The 20606-nt window shown below is 40.5% G+C and overlaps 1 protein-coding gene across 9 annotated transcripts in view; it reads left to right on the forward strand.

The window, feature by feature from the left end:
- Nucleotides 1-20606, forward strand: part of PHACTR2 (phosphatase and actin regulator 2) — a 301267-nt gene that overhangs the window by 152080 nt on the left and 128581 nt on the right. The window contains exon 1 of one of the 9 annotated variants that reach the window (XM_061428179.1): nucleotides 4045-4468. The exons of 7 other annotated variants lie outside the window; for them this stretch is intronic. In XM_061428179.1, coding sequence (XP_061284163.1) covers nucleotides 4423-4468 — 46 coding nt within the window. In that variant the 5' untranslated portion in view covers nucleotides 4045-4422. Of the gene's footprint in view, nucleotides 1-4044; nucleotides 4469-20606 lie in introns of those variants that run through there. One more of the 9 variants, XM_061428184.1, reaches the window with a different exon arrangement.

Genomic DNA, 20606 nt, shown 5'->3' on the forward strand with positions numbered 1-20606 from the left:
GACATGAATCTGAGATAGTGAAGGACAGGGGAGCCTGGCGTGCTGCAGCCCATGGTGTCGAAAAGAATCTGACAGTACTTAGTGACTGAACAACAACAACATATTCTAATATGCAAAATTTACTGTATATTGCCTCTGATCAGTGACCTCCCCTCAGTTAGGCTCTGTCGATAGAAAAAGGAGTGAGAAGCTTCCTCTTCTCAACCTAGAGTGAGACAACACACAATCTGCCTTTTTATGGTTGTTGTTTTAAGGCGATTTAAAGGAAGAAACAGAAGAGCAGTTATAATTGTTTTCTCTCACTGCGGAACCCTCAAGGTAGAATGTGTTCCCAAAGCACACCAGTTTTCCACTTTATAAGGAAATTTAGTTGGGATTAATTTCATTGTCCTAATTAGAACTCACAGTTTGGTTAATCCTCAAATTCATTGAAAAAAAAAAAAAATCAGGGTTTCTTTATGGCACTGATCCGCCAGCTCTGCAGTGGCAGCTCGGATGGATTGAGGTCTCTATGGCTTTGGTGACCCTACTTAAGCATTCCCACCCGCCTCTCCTGGCTCTGCTCCCAGCCTGGCTACCACTGCAGCCCCCCTCACCTACCCTCGGGGTTTGGGGAGAAGGCAACACCTCTAGGCTAGGTGTTTTTGCTCAGAAAAGATGTCAGGCTTCCTGGGGCATCAGGCTTTGAGCTCTACCAAGGTCCAGCTGGCCTGGCACCGGGCCTGCCTCTGTAAAGGCTGTGTTTGTGTTAATCGCTCAGTCGTGTGCGACTCTTTGTGACCCCATGGACTGTAGCCTGCCAGGCTTCTCTGTCCATGGGATTCTCCGGGCAAGAATACTGGAGTGGGTTGCATTCCCTTCTCCAGGGGATCTTTCCAACCCAGGAATCAGACCCGAGTCTCCTGCATTGCAGGCAGATTCTTTACCTTCTGAGCCACCAAGGAAGCCCCTGGAAGGACTAGGGAACAATTTTGTTATTGTGTCAACTTTACTCAAGTTAACTCACTTGAGAAACTAACCATTTTTTACTTTGTCTAGGTGATGACTGTGTAGGAGAGTGCACTGTAGTGCTCCCAAAGTGCCTTTTTTTCTCTGATATAAATGTGTTTATAAGGACCTGGTCCAGTGATTCTTGGATGTGTTTGCTGCATCGAGATGTTAGGGACTGGGTTTGTATCCAGTGCGGATACAGTCTGAAAATGGGTCCCCTTCTGTGAAGATGGGAAAGGAGCTCAAAGTGGAGATCTGAGCAGTGGGGTTAAGCCAAACCCCCGAAGTGACCCTTTCACCCAACTTCTCTCAGGTTCTTAGGAGGATGTTTTTCAAGGCCCAGTGCTCCAAGCCTGGTCTCATCTGAGTCCCTGGCAGGTTCATGTGTGAACCACATTAGACCCCGGTGACCTGAAGACTCTGTGTAATTGTTTTATGTGTACACGTGAATACATAAATGCCAGCATTTTAAATAATTTGAAAATGTCTTTGTAGCCATTCAAAAGAAATATCAAGGTTTCTTAAGAGTGAATTAGGAAAAAGGAAGTAGATAATTGATCATACTATTCTAGGGAAAGAGTTTTCCCCACAATAGAGGGTGGGCTATTTGGGTATGAAAAAAATAGGGCAATTTATTTAAATGGTGAGACAGACAAGCAAACATCTTTCAAAAAACAAAACTAGGCTCTATGTGATCTTAATAATACAAACTTCAGGAAAAAATTTGTATGTGTAAAGCATTAATAATTTATTATTTTATAAAATAGATATACTATACAGATTTATTTTGAAAAAAATTTTATTGGCATATAGTTGGTTGACAAAGTTGTGTTAGTTTCTGCTGAACAGCAAAGTGAATCAGTTATACACATCCATATATCCCCTTTTTTTAAGATTCTTTCCCCATATAGGTCATTACGGAATATTAATTGTGCTATACAGTAGGTTCTTCTTAGTTATCTATTTTATATATGGCAGTGTATATATGTCAGTCCCAATATTCCAATTTATCTTTCTCTTTCCCACTCCCTCTCCCTTCCTCCCAGCAATAATTTTTTTTGATTCCACATATAATCGATATCATGTGATATTTGTCTTTCTCTGACTTATTTCACTCAGTACGACAATCTCTTAACTCATCCATGTTGCTGCAAATGGCATTATTTTGCTGTTTATTATGGCTGAGCAATATTCTATTGTATATGTCTGCCACATCTTCTTTATGCATTTCTCTCTTAATGGACATTGAGATAACTTCCGTGTCTTGGCTACTGTAAATAGTGCTGCAGTGAATATTAGGGTGCATGGATCATTTCAAATTATGGTTTTCTCTGGATATATGCCCAGGAGTGGATTGCAGGATCATATGGTAGCTCTATTTTTAGTTTTTTAAGGAACCTCCATACTGTTCTCCATAATGACTATACCAATTTACATTTCCCCATCAACATTGCAGGACAGTTCTCTTTTCTCCATACCCTCTCTAGCACTTATTGTGTGTATACTTTTTAATGATGGCTGATTTGACCTGTGTGAGGTGATATCTCATTGTAGTTTTGATTTGCATTTCTCTAATAATTATATACTATATAGATGTTTAATAGTTCACAGTCGACTGCCTGAGATAACCTAAAATGTGAAAGCTGTGGCAAGTGACCTAAATATAGTTTTTAATAAAATACACTTTTAAGGGAAGGGGAGGGATAAATTGGGAGATTGGGATTGACATATTCACACTACTGTATATAAAAGACATAACCTAATGGGGACCTACTGTATAGCACAGGGGACTGTACTCAGTACTCTATAACGACCCATATGGGAAAAGAGTGAGTATGTGTGTATGTATAACTGATTCACTTTGCTGTACAGCAGAAACTCACACAACATTGTAAATCAACTATACTTCAATAAAAATCAGTTAAAAATTAAAATATACGCTTTTTTTGGAATCCCCTCCTGGTCCAGTGGTTAGGGCTTGGCACTCTCACTGCCAGGGTCCAAGATTTTATCTGTAGTAGAGGAGCTAAAATCCCATAAGCCTCGTAGCCCAGCCCCCTCAAAAAAAAAAAAAATACACTTCAAAAACTTTTTAATGAAATATATAGGTTCATTGCTAAGTCTAAGTCGCTTCAGTCGTGTCCGACTCTGTGAGACCCCATAGAAGGCAGCCCACCACGCTCCCCAGTCCCTGGGATTCTCCAAGCAAGAACACTGGAGTGGGTTGCCATTTCCTTCTCCAATACATGAAAGTGAAAAGTGAAAGTGAAGTGGCTCAGTCCTGTCCCACTCTTTGCGACCTCATGGACTACAGACTACCAGGCTCCTCCGTCCATGGGATTTTCCAGGCAAGAGTACTGGAGTGGGGTGCCAGTGCCTTCTCCATACAGGTTCATAAAAATGTACAAATCATAATATAGGGTTCAACGAATTTCCATAAAGTGAATCACATTTCTGTAACCAACACCCTAATGCCATATCTATCTCTACCTAGCGATCTATATAGATGGAGATAGACATGGCATCTAGAGTTCTCATCAATCTTAAATACCAGGAGTATTTACTTGTATTCATATTTTTAAGAAGTTAGAGGTTAAGATTTCATTACAGTAGTATTGAGTTCAACTATTATGGACTTTTAGCTTCTAAAATAAATTACTGTGGTCTTCACCTTTTGGACATTTTAAACACACAGTTTCATAGTCTCACAGTGATTCTTTTGAATATAGGAGAGGTGAGCATCGCAGAGTTTAGATGGTAGAGAGCAAAGTGTATCCTTTGTTGATCTGACACATAGACCCATCATTCAGATTTACTGTTCAACCTGATTGAGGCCACTAATACTGCAAAATTCTATTTGTTAAAAGGAAGATTTTAAAATGAGACAAAAATGCACACATAACAGGAATGAGAGGAAGGAACTAACTTTCTAGAAACAAATTTTCTTAAATTAAGTACCGTGACTAAGTACTTTAATTCCTTTTCTTCCAGCCCTAAAGGATCATTTGCCAGTGAACCTTTTAAGTTTAATGAGGAGTCGCCCGAACTCTCTGCTATTGGGGGGTGGGGGGGTTGCGGGGCTCACAGCCCCCGCAGGCGCGGCCGGACCAGCCAGAGCCTCTCCCCTGCCCACTTCCTCGCCCCCCTCATTCCACCGCCCCCGTCGCCCACTCCCCCTCTCTCCTCCCCCGTGACCCTTGACCCCAGCTAATCTGCATAGAGGAATGACAGGCATCCGCTGGGCAGGATCCGCCGCGCCCGCTACGGCCGGCCGGACTGGGAGACCCGCGAAGGGGAGAAGGTGAGGGGACTCGGCGGGCACCTCCGCAACGACTGGGAAATGAACGCTTGGAACTCTGTCTGCGAGCGGACCCATGATCCAAGGACCGAAAGAGCCGCGTGATCGCCGGAGCTGGCCCTGCGACCCGAGACATGGGCCAGACCTCGGTCTCCACGCTGTCCCCGCAGCCCAGCAGCGGTGAGTCCGGGGCGCGCGCGATGCGCTCCCGCCGTGCGGCGCGGGACTGGCTCGGGGCAGCGGGGGCGGCCGAGGGCTCCGCGGCGAGCCGGGCTCTGCCCGCACCGGCCGAGTCCCTCCGAGAAACCCGAGAGGTAGCGCTCCCCCAAACTCTTTGTCGTGGAAAAGTGGAATGCCTTTTGGGATCCAGCCGATTTTACCTTAAAGGCACAGGCTCCATTTTCTGTCGGAGATGCCTCGCTTTGGGGTCGGTCTGAATCACTTCTGAGCCTGAAATTTACGAGAAACGCCATATGCGTATTGCTTTGTTTTTAAAACGCGAAACTTAAAGAGCAAGATAAACGCGCCAACAGGTTTCTCTGTATTTACACTTGGCTTCTAAGCAGACTAGAACTGAATTCTTTCAAGCTTGTCAACTGATTTATGGTTTGTTTTTTCGGAGCAGAGTGCTGATTGCCCTCTCTTATCCAGGCAGAATGTTGAATACTTAGTAACAGAAAAAAGCTTAATTGTTTTAAATGATACTTTTTTATTAGACAGGCTGTAAAACTAGGGGAAACTTTTCATGAACTCAGTTAGCTAGTTTTATGGAAACATGTGTAATGTTTCTGACCTCTATTGCCCCGTTTGAAGTATCATTTTTTCATTTCTTAAAAAAAAAAAAAAGGAAGGTACGTATGTCTGGCGTTTCTCCAGTAATGCAGGGACAAACAACCTTTTGATGGGGATACTTGTGCTTGGACAATGAGACAAGTTTCAAAGGTACTATTTTGACATTTTTTTCCGTCAAGAATTAAAAAAATCCTCAGAGGGAACATTTACGTTATTTCTTGAGGTATTTGATGCACTTTGCAAATTGAGTAAACAGCAACAGGATCTTGCTGAAAGGAAATGACAGGGCGCAGATGAAGTTTTTTTGTTTGTTTTTTGTTTTTAATCAGCTCCAGGATGTCTCTAACTCGATAGGATTCTACCATTCCAGCTTCACCCTACTTGGGTTGGTTTAGATTGCAGAACTTCACTCCTTGAAATATGATAAGATTTTGCCTCAGGAGAACCAACCCCTCTGCAAAGGAGAGAAATCAGAGTCCAGAAGAAATCACACCTTCCCTTACTGTTCATGACGAGGTTGTACAGTGCTGCTGAACAGAAGAGACTTCATATTGATAGTGTTTGGGGGGATTTTGGAGGGGAGTGTTGATTAGGATCTTAATCTTAGTATAAACTATTTTGTGCAATTAAGACTTACTCTCATTTGTCTTCCTTTAAAGCAGTGTGACTTCTTTCAAGAAAGAGTTATATATTTAAATTTCTGCACTGGCAAAACATAGAATTAGATGAGTACTCTGGTACAATAGGTATAAAGTACTGCTCTGAATTTAGTTCTTTAGCCACACGGTATTGTTAGGGTTAATATGTAAAAAGTGAATTTTGCTTTTATAAAAATCAAGGAATGTTACATAAATGATGCTAAGATGCAGAGTAGAATTCTGAAGTGCAACCTCTTGGGTTGTGTGAGTGCTCAGTTCTATTACACTCTGCGACCCCATGGACGGTAGCCCACCAGGCTCCTCTGTCCATGGGCTTTTCTGGACAAGAATACTGGAGTGGGTTGCCATTTCCTTCTCCAGGGAACATTCCCTACCCAGGGATTGAACCTATATCTCTTGTGTCTCCTGCATTGGCAGGTGGATTCTTTACCACCGTGCCCCTTGGTAAGCCCTCCTAACTCTTACCCAGTACAGCAAAAAACACCCAGATTGCTATAATTCCTAATACACTGATTAATCATGTCAAGAGATTGGGCAGTTTATTAAGACAAAAAGTAACTTAAAAAATTATGCTTGACCATAAAAGATATTTCAAAGAAATATTTCATGGAATGGTGTTTAAATAACAGGTCTTATGTTTAGTTGATTAAAATCTTGTATATATTGAAGTGTCCAATCCGGACATCATGAGTAGAGGGTTTCTTGGTTTTGTTTGGTTGGTTTAGGGATGATGGTTGCTGTGATTGAAGTTTTTTGATGGTTAACAGCAGTCCGATTTTCTCATGATACCCTCTAAGTGTATTATTATCACTCCATTTCCCTGAAGTTTCACCATCAGATTCCAAATGAAAATGAAAAAAACAACAAAAACAGAACCCATGGTTGCCATATCTAAGTTTTGTATTGATGTTGGTGTTCTTCTCTGAGTCTGAAAACATCAGACCCTCTACTCTTCCAAGTATCTTGTTGACTCTTGTTAGCTGTTTGCCACTGGCTTCACGAGTGGTGTGAAGATACTTGTTCTGTGTGATCTCAGTTATCTACTAGGTGTTCTAGTCTAGAGCGGCTGCTAGGGATTACAGTGGTGAAGATAATTCCCCTGTTAAATGCTTAACAGAATCTAAGAAGTCAATAGTAGCACAGAGGCCGATAGTTTACAGCTGTTACTCGACTTGGGCTTTTGTAAAAATCAGCTCTGTGGGCCACGGGTCAGCTTGCTTCTCTTTGTCCATTTCAGACCCTCTTGAACCCTTCAGTTTAGGACCGCATCTGTTTCTCTGGGTTCTAAGAAGACGAGTGATAATTAATTATTGCTGAAAACATGCAATTAGAGTCATTGTTTATATTTTTTAAAACAGCTTTATTGACATATAATTAGCATACCGTTTTTCAGTGTTTTCACAGTGTTCTACAACCATCAGTCCCTATTCCCATCCTTCTCAACCCTCCATTCCTAGACCTGCTGCTGCTGCTGCTGCTGCTGCTAAGTCGCTTCAGTCGTGTCCGACTCTGTGTGACCCCATAGATGGCAGCCCACCAGGCTCCCCCGTCCCTGGGATTCCTAGACCTAATTAACCACTAATCCACTTTCTGTCTCTGTAGGAAGAATATATGTAAGTGGGATCATACGACACAACATGCCTTTTGTGACTGGTTTCTTTCACTTAGCATGATGTTTTCAAGGGTCTGCCGTGTGTAGCATGTATCAGTGGTTCATTTGTTTTGTATTGCCTAATGATATTCCACTGTATTAATGTACCACATTTTATTTATCCATCTGTCAGTTGGTCATTTGGGTTATTAATATTTTTACTTCTTGTCTCTCTGAATAGTACTGCCATGATCTTCAGGTAAAAGTTTTTCTTGAATATATTTTCATTTCTCTTGGGTAGCGGCAGTATTTCTAGGAGTGGAATTGCTGGGTCATATGTTAATTCTACATTTATGTTATGTTTTAAGGAAATACTTGCTTTGCAGAGTGGCTGTACCATTTTCCATTGCCTCCAGCAGTGTATGAAGGTTCCAGTTTCTCTGCATCCTCATCATTTGTTATTATATTTTGATTATGACTACCCAATAAATGTGAAGTTATATTTCATTGTGATTATGATTTGCATTTCCCTGATTACTAATGACATTGTGCATCTTTTTGTGTGCTTATTGGCCATTCGTATTATCCTCTTTGGAGAAATGTCTATTCAGATCTTTTGCCTAATTTTAATTAGCAATTTGACTTCCTATTATTGCATTATAAGAGTTCTTTGTATACTGGATGCAAATCCCTTATCAGATAATGTGATTTGCAGATATTTTCCCCTTCTCAGAGTTGTCTTTTCACTTTTTCTTCCTTTTCAGTTTTCTGATCCTATGATTTGCAACTGAAATTTTTTGTCCAGTTTATCTGTTTTGTTGTTTGCATTTTTGGTTTCCTTGCTGGGAAACCATAGCCTAACCAACAACAAGATTTACATGTATGTTTTCTTTTAAAAGTTTTATAATTTTAGCTCATACATTTAGGTCTGTGATACATTTTAAGTTAGTTTTTATGTGTAGTATGATAGGGATTGTGTTGAACTTGTAGATTAATTTGAGTGATACTGTTCTCTTAACAATGAAGTGTTTCAACCCATAAAGGCAAGGAATGGAAATGGACATTGTGTTGTCTTTCCATTTAATTCAGATCTTCTTTGATTTTTTTCCCACAATGTTTATTAGTTTTCAGTGTATTAAGGCTTGTCATTCCTTTGTTAAATTTATTGTTTATCAGTATTTTAATCATTTTGTGCTAGTTTAAATGAAATTTCATTTTCAGAATATTGCTTGCCAGTAATAGAATATATGTTTTTATATATTGATTTATACATTGAGTTTTATATATTGATCTGTCGCCTGTAAATTTGCTGAACTCAGTTTTTTAGTCCTAATAGTTCTTTAGTGGCTCCTTTAGCATTGCTATATACAAGATCATATTATACTCAAGATACATATACAAGGTCATGTGCAAATAGAGATACTTTTACTTCATCTTTTCCATCTGAATGTCTTTTCTTTTCCTTGTCTTATTGCCCTCACTTTTTATACAGTGTAATGTTGAAGAGAAGAAGCAAGAGTGAACATTCTTGTCTTGTTCCTCATCTAAGGAGGAAAGCCGTCAGTCTTTCAACATTAAGTGTCATGTTAGCTGTGGGTTTTTCATAAACGCCCTTTATCAAGAAGTTCCCTTCTAGTCTTAGTTTTGAGCATCTTTATCATGCAAATGTTAGATTTTGTCAGAGGCTTTTTCTTTGCCCTTATTGAGTTGATCATAAGGATTTTGTCTTTGGTTCTATTAATATGTCATATAACATTAATTTCAGATGTTAAACCAACTTGTATTCCTGGGATATAAAGTCTACTTGGATATGATATATAATCCTATTTATATGTTGCTGGTTTTGATTTCCTATTATTTTATTGAGGATTAGATTTATTATTTCTAAGCACAGGCTGAACAAGTGTGTCCCCAAATAGCGTAGTTTCCGTGCCCTCTAACCTCATGCCTTAGAAGAGTTGAGACTTCTAGTAATCTCACTGCCAAGTACAGGGCATAATAGATTGGATACAAAAGAAGTTTGTTGAGCATATGAATGAGTCAACAAGTATTCTCAACGCAGTCTGACTACTTTAAGCCAATGATTATGTGAATGAGAGTTTTGTATTATTTTTATTCTTTTTAACTTCAAAAATTGCATGCTACTCTGGTTCTGTTGTTGGAAGGATGGTATCTGAGCCTAGTAACTATTTCTTTCAGTCTTCAGCCCCACCCCATGCTCACTGTGCAACAGATCAGCTCTTGGGTGTTTTTGCATTACCCCTTGAGTTGAAAGGGCAGACAGAACCTCTTTTCTCGTTTTTAGGAGATGAGAGAACAAATGAATAAAGTGTATAAGTTCATACCTAGGCCATGGTACGGAGAAGGCAATGGCACCCCACTCCAGTACTCTTGCCTGGAAAATCCCATGGACGGAGGAGCCTGGTAGGCTGCAATCCATGGGGTCACTAAGAGTCGGACACGACTGAGCGACTTCACTTTGACTTTTCACTTTCATGCATTGGAGGAGGAAATGGCAACCCACTCCAGTGTTCTTGCCTGGAGAATCCCATGGACAGAGGACCCTGGTGGGCTGCTGTCTGTGGGGTCGCACAGAGTTGGACATGACTGAAGCGACTTAGCAGGCCATGGTAGGACCTGTATCTCTCTGTGTTTCCGTAGTTTGATCAGAGACTTATTTTTGTCCTGCCCAGGATGTTTATCCATTTCCTTGCAAAGTCCATATTAGAAGAAATCATAAGACAAAAATTGATTGTTTGTTTTTCTTAATGAAAATAACATGCATAGAGTTCAGAAGTCAAACTTTTACAAGACAGTTCAGACAGGATAAAAGTGAATTTTATTCCTTTCTAGGCCCCTCAGTCCCTTTAAAATTATAACTAAGCATGAACTTTTTTTCACTCCAGTTTTCCTTCATGTATGTATCTTTATCAAAATACCAGCAAGAATAGTATGCTTACTGCTCTGAGTTTTTTCATGCAATGTAACTTGAAAATATTTTGTATTAATGCCTTTAATCTATAAACAATATTGTAATATGTGGATATATCATAATTTCCTTTAAAAATAACCCTATTGTGTTTTTATATTTTGTCTGTATTTTTATATTGTTTCTAGGTTGTTTTGTGTGTGTTCTTATGAACAAAGTTGAAATGATCATCCTTATCCAAAGTTCTTGCACTCTGTGTACCAGTAAAATCATAGCAATGAAATTGCTGGGTTAAAAGATTTATATGTTTTATTTTGATAGACTTTGCCAAATTACTCCCTAAGAGCTGTATCAGTATATTTTCTCGCTAGATGAGATTTCCTTTTTCTGCCCTCTCACCAGCACTGCATATCAGGATCTTTCTTGAAGCACCTGGTCCTTTGTGAGAACTAGAAGTCACTCCCTCTGGGTGAGGCAGTACTGCAGGAATATGGTTTAACTAGCAGTTCAGTAGCAGGACTTCAGTCCCAACTCACTCTCTTGTCTGGTTGTCTTTGCACAGTGAACATTCTTGCACAATTGCTGTTTATTTGCTAAGTTGTGTCCGACTCTTTGCGACCCCACAGACCATAGCTCACCAGGCTCCTCTATCCACGGGATTCTCCATACAAGAATACTGAAGTGGGTTGCCATTCCCTTTTCCAGAGGGTCTTCCCTACCCAGGGATAGAGCCCGGGTCACTTGCATTGCAGGCAGATGCTTTACCGACTGAGCCACCCATATCTGACCACAATATTGTACATAATTAACTTTTAAAAAATCCTTGTAAATTGATATGTAAAATAGTGGTATCTCATTTTGATTATAAGTGAAGTAGGGTGTTTGTATTTCTTTTTCTTTGAACTGCTTATTTATAGCCTTTCCTTATTTTATATTTTATTTTCTCAAAGATTTGCATGTCAAGATTAGTCTATATCTATCACATATTGTGCATATTTTTCTGTGTTTTTCTCACCTCTTATATTTGTTTGATTTTTTTTAATGTTAAAACTTCAAAATTTTATAGAGTCATACCTATCCTTCTCTTTCTTAACTGGAGTTATTAAGAAACATGTTTTCCTTTGCTGTTTTTCTCATATTTGACATTTAATCTCTGTAATTTATTCTCATTTAAAGTGAATAATTTAATGATATTAAATCCTTAAACTGCCTGGCAAAAAAGCCATCAGCAAATTGAAAAAGGAAATCATACAGTTGACAAAAAATGTGCATTGTATATAGAAAACAATGATTAATATTTTAATGTAGTAAGACCTCTTAAAAATCTGAGAGAGAAAGAAATCAGTAAGAAAAAGGTAAACACTCAAATAGAAAACTGAGTAGAGATCATGAACAAAAATTTTTCAAAATATCTATTGGCCATAATTGTGAATTCACTATGAGTCAGGAATTATTCCAAGTGCTTTACTTGAATTAACTTTTTAATCCTCACAACATCATATAGAATAATTACCATTAATATCTGCACTTAAATTTTTAATAGTACATTTTATCTAACAAAATATATCTAATTATTATCACTCACCATGTAATAAAAATAAAGATATTAGTGAGATATTTTGCATTCTTTTTCATATAAGTCTTTAAAGACTTGTGTGCATTTTATACTTCTAACACATCTCAATTTGTATTAGCCTCATTTCAAGTGCTCAGTAATACCATTCATGCTATCGTAATAGAGCACATCTAAATGGTTCAAGGAAGGCCTTAGGCAAAATTAGAAGATGCCAGCACTTTGTCCTCAATGTTCCTCTTCCCTCTCTTCTCCGTTGAGACACCTTCCTGCTTCCCTTCTCGCCCCGTGCTCTTGCCCTTCACACTCTGACTCTGGGAAAACGAGAGCGCGTAGGGCATGGAAATACGTTGTGATGCAAACAGCCCTGGATATAAACCCGAAGTGCCGTTTACTAGATCTTGTAACATAACGTAATTTGAGCTTAAAATTCTTCATCAGGACATACCTCGCTACCCTTCATAGAGTTTCATGAAGTGCAGTGATATCCGTAAAGGCGTTTAACACAGTACTTGGCACTATAAAAGAACTATGAAGAAGCTACTGTTAGTTTTGCTTTTAAATCATATCTGCCAGAAGGCAGTGCCCATTATTAAAAAAAAAAAAAAAACAGGATCGCTTTTAGAATTTCAGGCACCAGTCACAGGCTCTAGAGGGTATTCTTTGAAAGGAGGAGAATAAATCAGGGATGTAAACAGATAGTGGGGAAAAGTATGTTACAACAAGGTGTCCTGTGAGATTGGTGATACTTCTAGACTCTTCTCTCCTTCTGCTACTATAAAAGGAAAATTAGGCCTTAAATCATATTTCGTATGTTCATTCAACATAATCATTATTTTCCTAGTGAAGACTTATTTTTTAGCAAAGTATGGAATAAACTATACTTCTGGTTTAGTTTTTTTTAAGCCAAGGAGCATACTGATTTTCCAAACTTGGACAAGCTGCAGTCTCACTAAATATGGCAATGAAATCAAGACAAAAGGACAGACTCATGGATAATCTATAGTTTGTTTAAACCTCACAGTTTTTCCTTCAAGGTAGGCACAGCTAAATGCTGCTACATGAAAACAGCATAGTTCATACTGTGAATCATTGCCCTTTCAAAAATGAACAAAAATATACAATTACTAGCTTCCCAGAAAGTGAACACAGTGTTGGCAAATTCAATAAACTATTCGCTGTGAGTCAGTATTCTTAGGTATTTCCAAGACATACGGTCTCAATTGCAAACATATTGTCCTTGGTCTTCAGCCCATGTGATTGGGCACCAAGTTATCCGACAGATGTGACAGGGGCAAATGATAACTATCTGAGAAGTGCTCGGGGGCTAAACAGTCATCTGGGCAGACACTAGAATGTGTTTCTAAGTTACTTGGTGTATTAGCTTCCCAGGGCTACTGTAATGAAGTACCTACCACTAACTTGGGGGCTTAAAACAGAAGAAATGTGTTGTCTTAGAGTCCTGGAGGCTAGAAGTCCAACATTAGGGTTTTGGCAGAGCTACTCTCTAAATCCTGTCAGGGATCCTTCCCTCTCCCCTAGCTCTTGGTGGTTTGCTGACAATCTTTCATGTTCGTTGGCTTGCAGCAGCATAACTCCAATTTCTGTCTTTGTTAACACATGGTGTTCTTATGTCGTCTTCATAGCCGTCTTTTTATAAGGACACTGGTCATACTGGAATATCTATGTTTTGCAGATGAGGACAGCTGAAGCATAAGAGTTAACTTGCCCATATTACTCAACCAAAGAAGAAATGCAAGCAACCATTTGATATAATGAGTAAAATTTAAGCAGTTCAGTGAAAAAAAAAGAATGCCAGTGATCACCTATGAATTTAGTAAAGATTAAAAGGAATGATTTCTGGGAGATATTGTCTTGTGGTAGTTGAAATTCGTGCAGGATGTGAGAGTTGGACCATAAAGAAGGCTGAGCACCAAAGAACTGATGCTTTTAAACTGTGGTGTTGAAGGAGACTCTTGAGTGTCCCCTGGACTCCAGGGGGAATCAAACCAGTCCATCCTAAAGGAAATCAGTGTTCAATATTCTTTAGAAGGGCTGATGCTGAAACTGAAGCTCCAATACTTTGGCCACCTGAAGCGAAGAGCCAACTCGTTGGAAAAGACCCTGATACTGGGAAAGATTGAGGTTAGGAGTAGAAGGAGATGACGAAGGGTGAGATGGTTGGATGGCATCACTGACTTCAATGGACATGAGTTTGAGCAAGCTCCGAGAGATGGTGAAGGAGAGGGAAACCTGGGTGTGTTGCGGTCCACAAGGTCGCAAAGAGTTGGATATGACTGACTGACTGAACAACAACAACAATCAGGAGAGCAGCTTGGTATTATGTATTAAAAGTCTTAAAATGTACATATTATACTCAGGCTCAGTATTTCCACTTTTAGAAGCATATTGTAAAGGGAGTAATTATTTGCTCACTGGAGCAATGTCTTTCAAAGCCCCAAATTGGAAATAACCTAATAGTCAAACAAAATAATTAATTAGTTGAGATTTGTTGTTGTCTAGTCACTAAATCTTGTCTGACTCTTTTGCAACCCCATGGACTGTAGCCCACCAGGCCCCTCTGTCATTTTCTGGGTAAGAATACTGGAGAGTTGCCATTTCCTTCTCCAGGTGATCCTCCTGACCCAGGGATCGAACCCATAGCTCCGGCATTGGCAAGCAACTTCTTTACCACTGAGGGAATCCCAACTGAGATATAGTCATGCAATAAAACTGGCCAGTTAAAAATGATATAAAAATATTTTTGTAAAGTGATTTTCATAATAAATAGTGTAAGAATGTGAAAAAGCAGTTATTTGAAGTTATATAATTCTATTTTTAAAATATGTGCATAGAGAAAAATCTATACAGGCAGAGAAAGAGGAAATTCATTTATGAAAAGTGTGACAGTCATGGCTTTCCTCTGCTTTGGACATGATCAAGGCCAGAGTTTCTATGCACAGCATCCACCTGGACCTCCTCTGGAATTAAAGCCATAGCTGACCTGCAGGTGTATGTTTTTCTCTAGCTGTCATGGACTCTGACTCAGCTTTAAGGTTAATAACTGTTTTTCAACCAGTTTTACTATTTCCTGTGAATTCAGTGATGAAAACAAAAATATAGGTCCTACTATAGCCTATAGTAAACCTGCTTTTTTAGGTTTAATTTTTTTCTTAGTCTGTTTGTTCATAATGCAAAATGTCAATCAGCTGGAGAAAAAGAAAATGAACACAAATTTGAACCTTATTACTTCTCTTTGGTCTGTTGCTCATCAGGTCTGGCCAGTGAGTAATATCCTAAATGGTTTTTTTGTTGTTGCTGGGTTGCTCAGTTGTGTCTGACTCTTTGCGACCCCATGGAATGCTGCACACCAGGCTTCCCCGTCCTTCACTACTATCTCCCAGAGTTTGTGCAAACACATGTCCATCGCATCGGTGATGCCATCCAGCCATCTCATCATCTGTTGCCCCCTTCTCCTGCTGCCCTCAATCTTTCCCAGCATCAGGGTCTTTTCCAATGAGTTGGCACTTCCCATCAGGTGACCAAAGTATTGGAGCTTCAGCCTCAGCATCAGTCCTTCCAATGAATATTCAGGGTTGATTTCCTATAGGATTGACTGGTTTGATCTCTTTGCTGCCCAGGGGACTCTCAAGAGTCTTCTCCAGCACCACAATTCTAAAGCATCAGTGTTTTGGTGCTCAGCTTTCTTTATGGCCCAACTCTCACATCCATACATGACTACTTGAAAAACCATAGCTTTGACTCTGTGGACCTATGTTGGCAAAATGATGTCTCTGCTTTTTAGTATGGTGTCTAGGTTTGTCATAACCTTTATTCTAAGATTCTAAAAGCATCTTTTAATTTCATGGCTGCAGTCACTGTCAGCAGTGATGTTTTTAACATAAATTTATTTTATCTTCAGCTGTCTGAAAAGATAACAACTGATGAGCGAGTCAGACTTCATCCTTTGCTTACTTAATGTATGAGGGAAGGAGATAAGAAACTTGAATTGTTAATCCTTTAATTAAGCCTGTTTAATTTAAATAGAGGAAAGGTTCCAACATACTTTCTTGTCCTAGGGACTTTAGTGTAACTGACTGTGAGTTTCTGTTCTTGGAAATAAAGAGTCATATTTAGTGAAGTCTCAACTTATAGAAAAGTGATGTTGAGATGGAAATAGTCTTAAGAAAAGAAACAGTTCTTGGTTGCCCCACCCCACCCCCATCTGAAGCAGGGGAACCAAAACCGAAATAGCTTTTGTTTCCCAGAAGGGAATGGGCAGATAATATGACTTCAAAGTTGGATCTGACCATTATCATTTATGTTTGTAAATTAACTCCTTCATTTATCTCCATTTCAAGGGACTGGATGTGTTTATTCATGTAAGCCTTCTGTCAGATATAACACCAGAAGCCTTAATACTAGGACAGTTTTGAGATATTCCTACAAATCAACTCATTTTGTGAGGGGATAGTGAGGAGAAAGAGTGGCACCTTCATCTAACAAGCAGTTCCTGGAACTGGAGTAATTATGTGCAAGGTACCGGGCTAAACTTTGGGGGAAAGATTCAAAGATAAATCAGGCACAGGCCTTGCCCACAGGGTCTGAACCCAGGAGACAGTTAATGAAGATGTACAGAAATGAGGCCGGAAGGGAAGGGACCCCAGAAAACTGTGGGGACAGACCTGGGAGGCTAAAAAATACAGAAGAGGAACAAGAATTCAAACTCTGAGCTGGAGAGGGTGGGAAGGCAAGAGTGCAAGACACAGGGGGTGAGAATCATGGAAGGCTTTTTATTAAGTGAGAGAGATGATGAGAGCTTTTCTTTAAAGGGCTGAATCTGCCTGCTGCTTGCATTACTGGTTTCGTGGGGGTAGACTGAAGACTGGAAGCAAGAGGTAGACTTCGAAAATCCAGCAAGTTGGAATGAACACCTGACCTGGCGGGGGAGGTGCCTGGGTGATGCCCAAGTTTGTATCTGCAAATCTGCCCTTTCTTCGTGCTCCAGGCTCGACAACTGCCTATTTCACAGATCTGCTTGAATCCTTAATGCGCATCTCACAAGTAGTAGGTCTAAACGGAAGACTTGATTTTGCCCTCCCAACTGGTTCTTCCCTTGACTTTCTACATTTCAGCAAAATACCTCTTAATCACTCACTCATTCTAGCCAGAAATCTAGGATTCATCCTTGGGCTTTTCCCTTTCCTCTTCATATTGATCTATTAGAATGTCCTGCCCATTCTTCTTTGAGAGTAAATCTCAAGGTCTACTCACTTCTTTCTGTTGCTCTGTCTACTGCCACCGTCCAATCCACCATCTCTCTCTACGGTCCATCCATTGCATGCCTAACCACAGTAGGTTCACACTTGTATCCTGCTTGTGTTCTCAACCTTCTGCAATTCACTTCCCACACAACAGCTAAAGTAATTTTTTAAAAGCATAAATCATGTCACTTCCTTACACAAGACCTTCCTATGACTTGCTGTTGCATTTAGAATGAAATCTGGATTTCACCCTGGCATCCTCAAAGCCATACATGATTCCATGTGATCCCTGATTTCCTCCCATCTCTCTGACTTTCCTGGTGGCTCAGTCAGTAAAGAATCTACCTGAAGTGTAGGAGACCTCTTGCAATGCAGGAGACCCAAGTTTGATCCCTGGGTCGGGAAGATCCCCTGGAGAAGGAAATGGCAGTCAACTCCAGTATTCTTGCCTGGGAAATCCCATGGACAGAAGAGCCTGGTGGGCTACAGTCCATGGGGTCTCAAGAGTCAGACACAACTTAGTGACTAAACCACCAACTCTTGACTTCATCTCCACCACTTTGCCCCTCACCATCAACCCAACAATTTCAGTTCCATTTCCCGTCATCTCACAAGCCTGGCTCACTCTTACCCATGACTTTGGCAGTTGCTTCCTGTAAGTGTAGGAGATCTGAGACACTCTGCCTCCTGCTCTTTCCAAAGCTGGCTCCTTGTTTCAGCTCCTGCATCACCCGCTTCACAGGGACCTCTCCTGCCCACCCCTCAGTCACACTCCTCTGCTCTGTCATTGCATTTATCACTCAGATTATCTTGTTTATGTGTTTGTTTTTCCTTTGCCTCCCTTCACTAGGACCTAAGCTCCAAGAGCAAAGGACTTATATGTGTTGTTTACTAGCGTGTCTTCTTATTCCTGTGAACATGAGCGTGTTAGTCACTCAGTCATGTCCGACTCTTTGCAGCCTTATGGACTGTAGCCTGCAGGGCTCCTCTGTCCATGGGATTCTCCAGGCAAGAATACTAGAGTGGGTTGCCATGCCCTTCTCAGGGGATCTTCCTGCCCCAGGGATCAAACCCTGGTCTCTTACATTGCAGGCAGATTCTTTAACAGTCTGAGCCACCAAGGAAGACCCTTCTTATTCTTAGATGGGTCTGGACACAAAAAACTGCTGAATAAATGAATAGCTCTATTTGACCATGTCATATATTAGTAGAGTGACAGGCCGTGATTGGAAAGTTAAGTGGCATCCAAGAAATGTAGAGTCATTTAAACTGATTTAGTATTTTGTCTCCAATCTCTAAATACTGTGTTTACAATATTAATTATTGGCTGTTCAGCTTGACACATTCCTTTCTCAAACTATCTCACCTCTGCCCCCACTCCAGTCATGCATTTCCCATCCTTTGATGATGTTCTCATCTTCCCAACATTTTTCCATTGTCCTTTAGATTAGATCAGTATCACTTATAACTACGTAAAAGCTGATGACAGCTAAGCCTTGAGGTAAACCGTGGTTCCTTTTTCCTTCCTGCATTGCTTTTGCTTTCCCTACTAATGTTTTGGCTGAGGATCCTGTGTTCCCATCCCCAAACCTTCCCCCAGTTACATAGGTCTCTTCTCAGTATGTCCAGACAATTTCGTTCTTCTTTCAAGTTCTTTGGGAAGTTTATCTGAGGTCTTTGTTCCAATTTGGGCCCTATTTCCTCTAAATAGGAAATAGGCTGTTGCCCTGGGATCTCTCTTCACATCATTCTGGGGATTTCTACCATTTCCCTCTTCTGTTGGATCTCCAGATAGCTAGAACCATGTCGGACTTTTTCCCTGCATCTATTTCCTTATTTTGGCTGAGCACACGGATAGCTTCTTGAGAAAAGCTCTTGGGGATTTTCTTTCTTTCTTTTAGTTTTTAAAATTGATTTCTTTCTTATTTTTGGCCACACTGTTTTCATTGCTGTGTGCGAACCTTCTCTAGTTGCTGTGAGCAGGGGCTCCTCTCTAGTTGTGGTGTGTGGGCTTCTCATTGCAGTGGCTTCCCTTGTTGCAGAGTGTGGGCTCTAGGGCGAGTGAGCTTCAGTAATTGTGGCACACAGGCTTAGTTATCCCATGCATGTGCAATCTTTCCCCAGCCAGGAATCGAATCCATGCCCCTTGCATTGGCAGGTGGACTCCCAACCACTGGACCACCAGGGAAGTCCCCTCCCACCTTTTTAATTATTTATTTGGTTGCACTGGGTCTTCCTTGCTGCACATCAGCACATCAGCTTTCTCTTGTTGCAGTGAGCAAGGTCTGCTCTTTGTTGTGGTGTGTGGGCTTGTCATTGTGGTGGCTTCTCGTTGCAGGGCACAGGCTCCAGATGCACAGGTTTCAGGAGTTGCAGCACCCAGGCTCCATGCTGGTGCTGCTGCTGCTAAGTCGCTTCAGTCGTGTCCGACTCTGTGTGACCCCATAGACGGCAGCCCACCAGGCTTCCCCGTCCCTGGGATTCTCCAGGCAAGAACACTGGAGTGGGTTGCCATTTCCTTCTCCATAGTTGTGGCTTTAGTTGCTCTGCAGCTTGTGGAATTTTCCTGGACCAGGGATCAAACCTGTATCCCCTGCATTGGCAGGTGGATTCCTATCCACTGTACCACCAAGGAAGCCCTCTCCCCCCCACCCCCCGACACACACACCTTGTATTAGTACCTGTTTTTCTGCCTTCATACTTAGTTGATTGCTTGGGTGGGTCATAAAGCTAGCAAAAGTGAACTTACTGTATATGTGCAAACACCCATTGCCACTTATAATCCATCATGATTAACTCTTTCTCTTTTTGTAGAAGACTATTGTTTTTTTTTTTTTTTAGAAGTTTAGCAGATTTTTATTCATTTCAAAAGACTTTCTTGGATGATTGTCCCACAAGAACTTGACTTTGACCTGCTTTTGTTATCACAATGTAAAAAATGTTCTATGAAAGTTTATAAGTTTTATAGCTGAACAGGCTTATTAAAATATGTTTGAATAGTGAAAGTGTTATTTGCTCAATCATGTCTGACTCTGCAACCCCAGTAATGTAGCCCACCAGGCTCCTCTGTCCATTGAATTTGCCAGAAGAATACTGGAGTGGGTTGCCATTCCCTTCTCCAGGGGATCTTCCCAACCCAGGAATTAAACTTGAGTCTCCTGCATTGCAGACGGATTCCTTACCCTCTGAGCAGCCAGAGTTTATTTTGATAATAATCTGCTACCATTTTTAAAAAGATACATGTTTAAGGTCTGTTTAGAATAACTGTAGTTTTCCTGTATTTTGTGCATTTTAAGGATGTGGGATTCTGGTCCAAACAGAAACCTAGGGTGTTACAATTAAAGGTTAGTATTTCATGAACTTGTCCAATTGTGAGAATCACCTACATGCTTGCTAAAAACACTCAGTTTGGGGCTCCATATTCTAGATGAGCAAAATCAGAATCTTTTGAAGAGGAGTCTTGGAATCTGGTTTTTCAATAAGTGTTCCAGAAGATTCTTGTGAGAAAGC

Source organism: Bos javanicus, chromosome 9 (assembly GCF_032452875.1).
Source record: "Bos javanicus breed banteng chromosome 9, ARS-OSU_banteng_1.0, whole genome shotgun sequence".
NCBI lineage: Eukaryota > Metazoa > Chordata > Mammalia > Artiodactyla > Bovidae > Bos > Bos javanicus.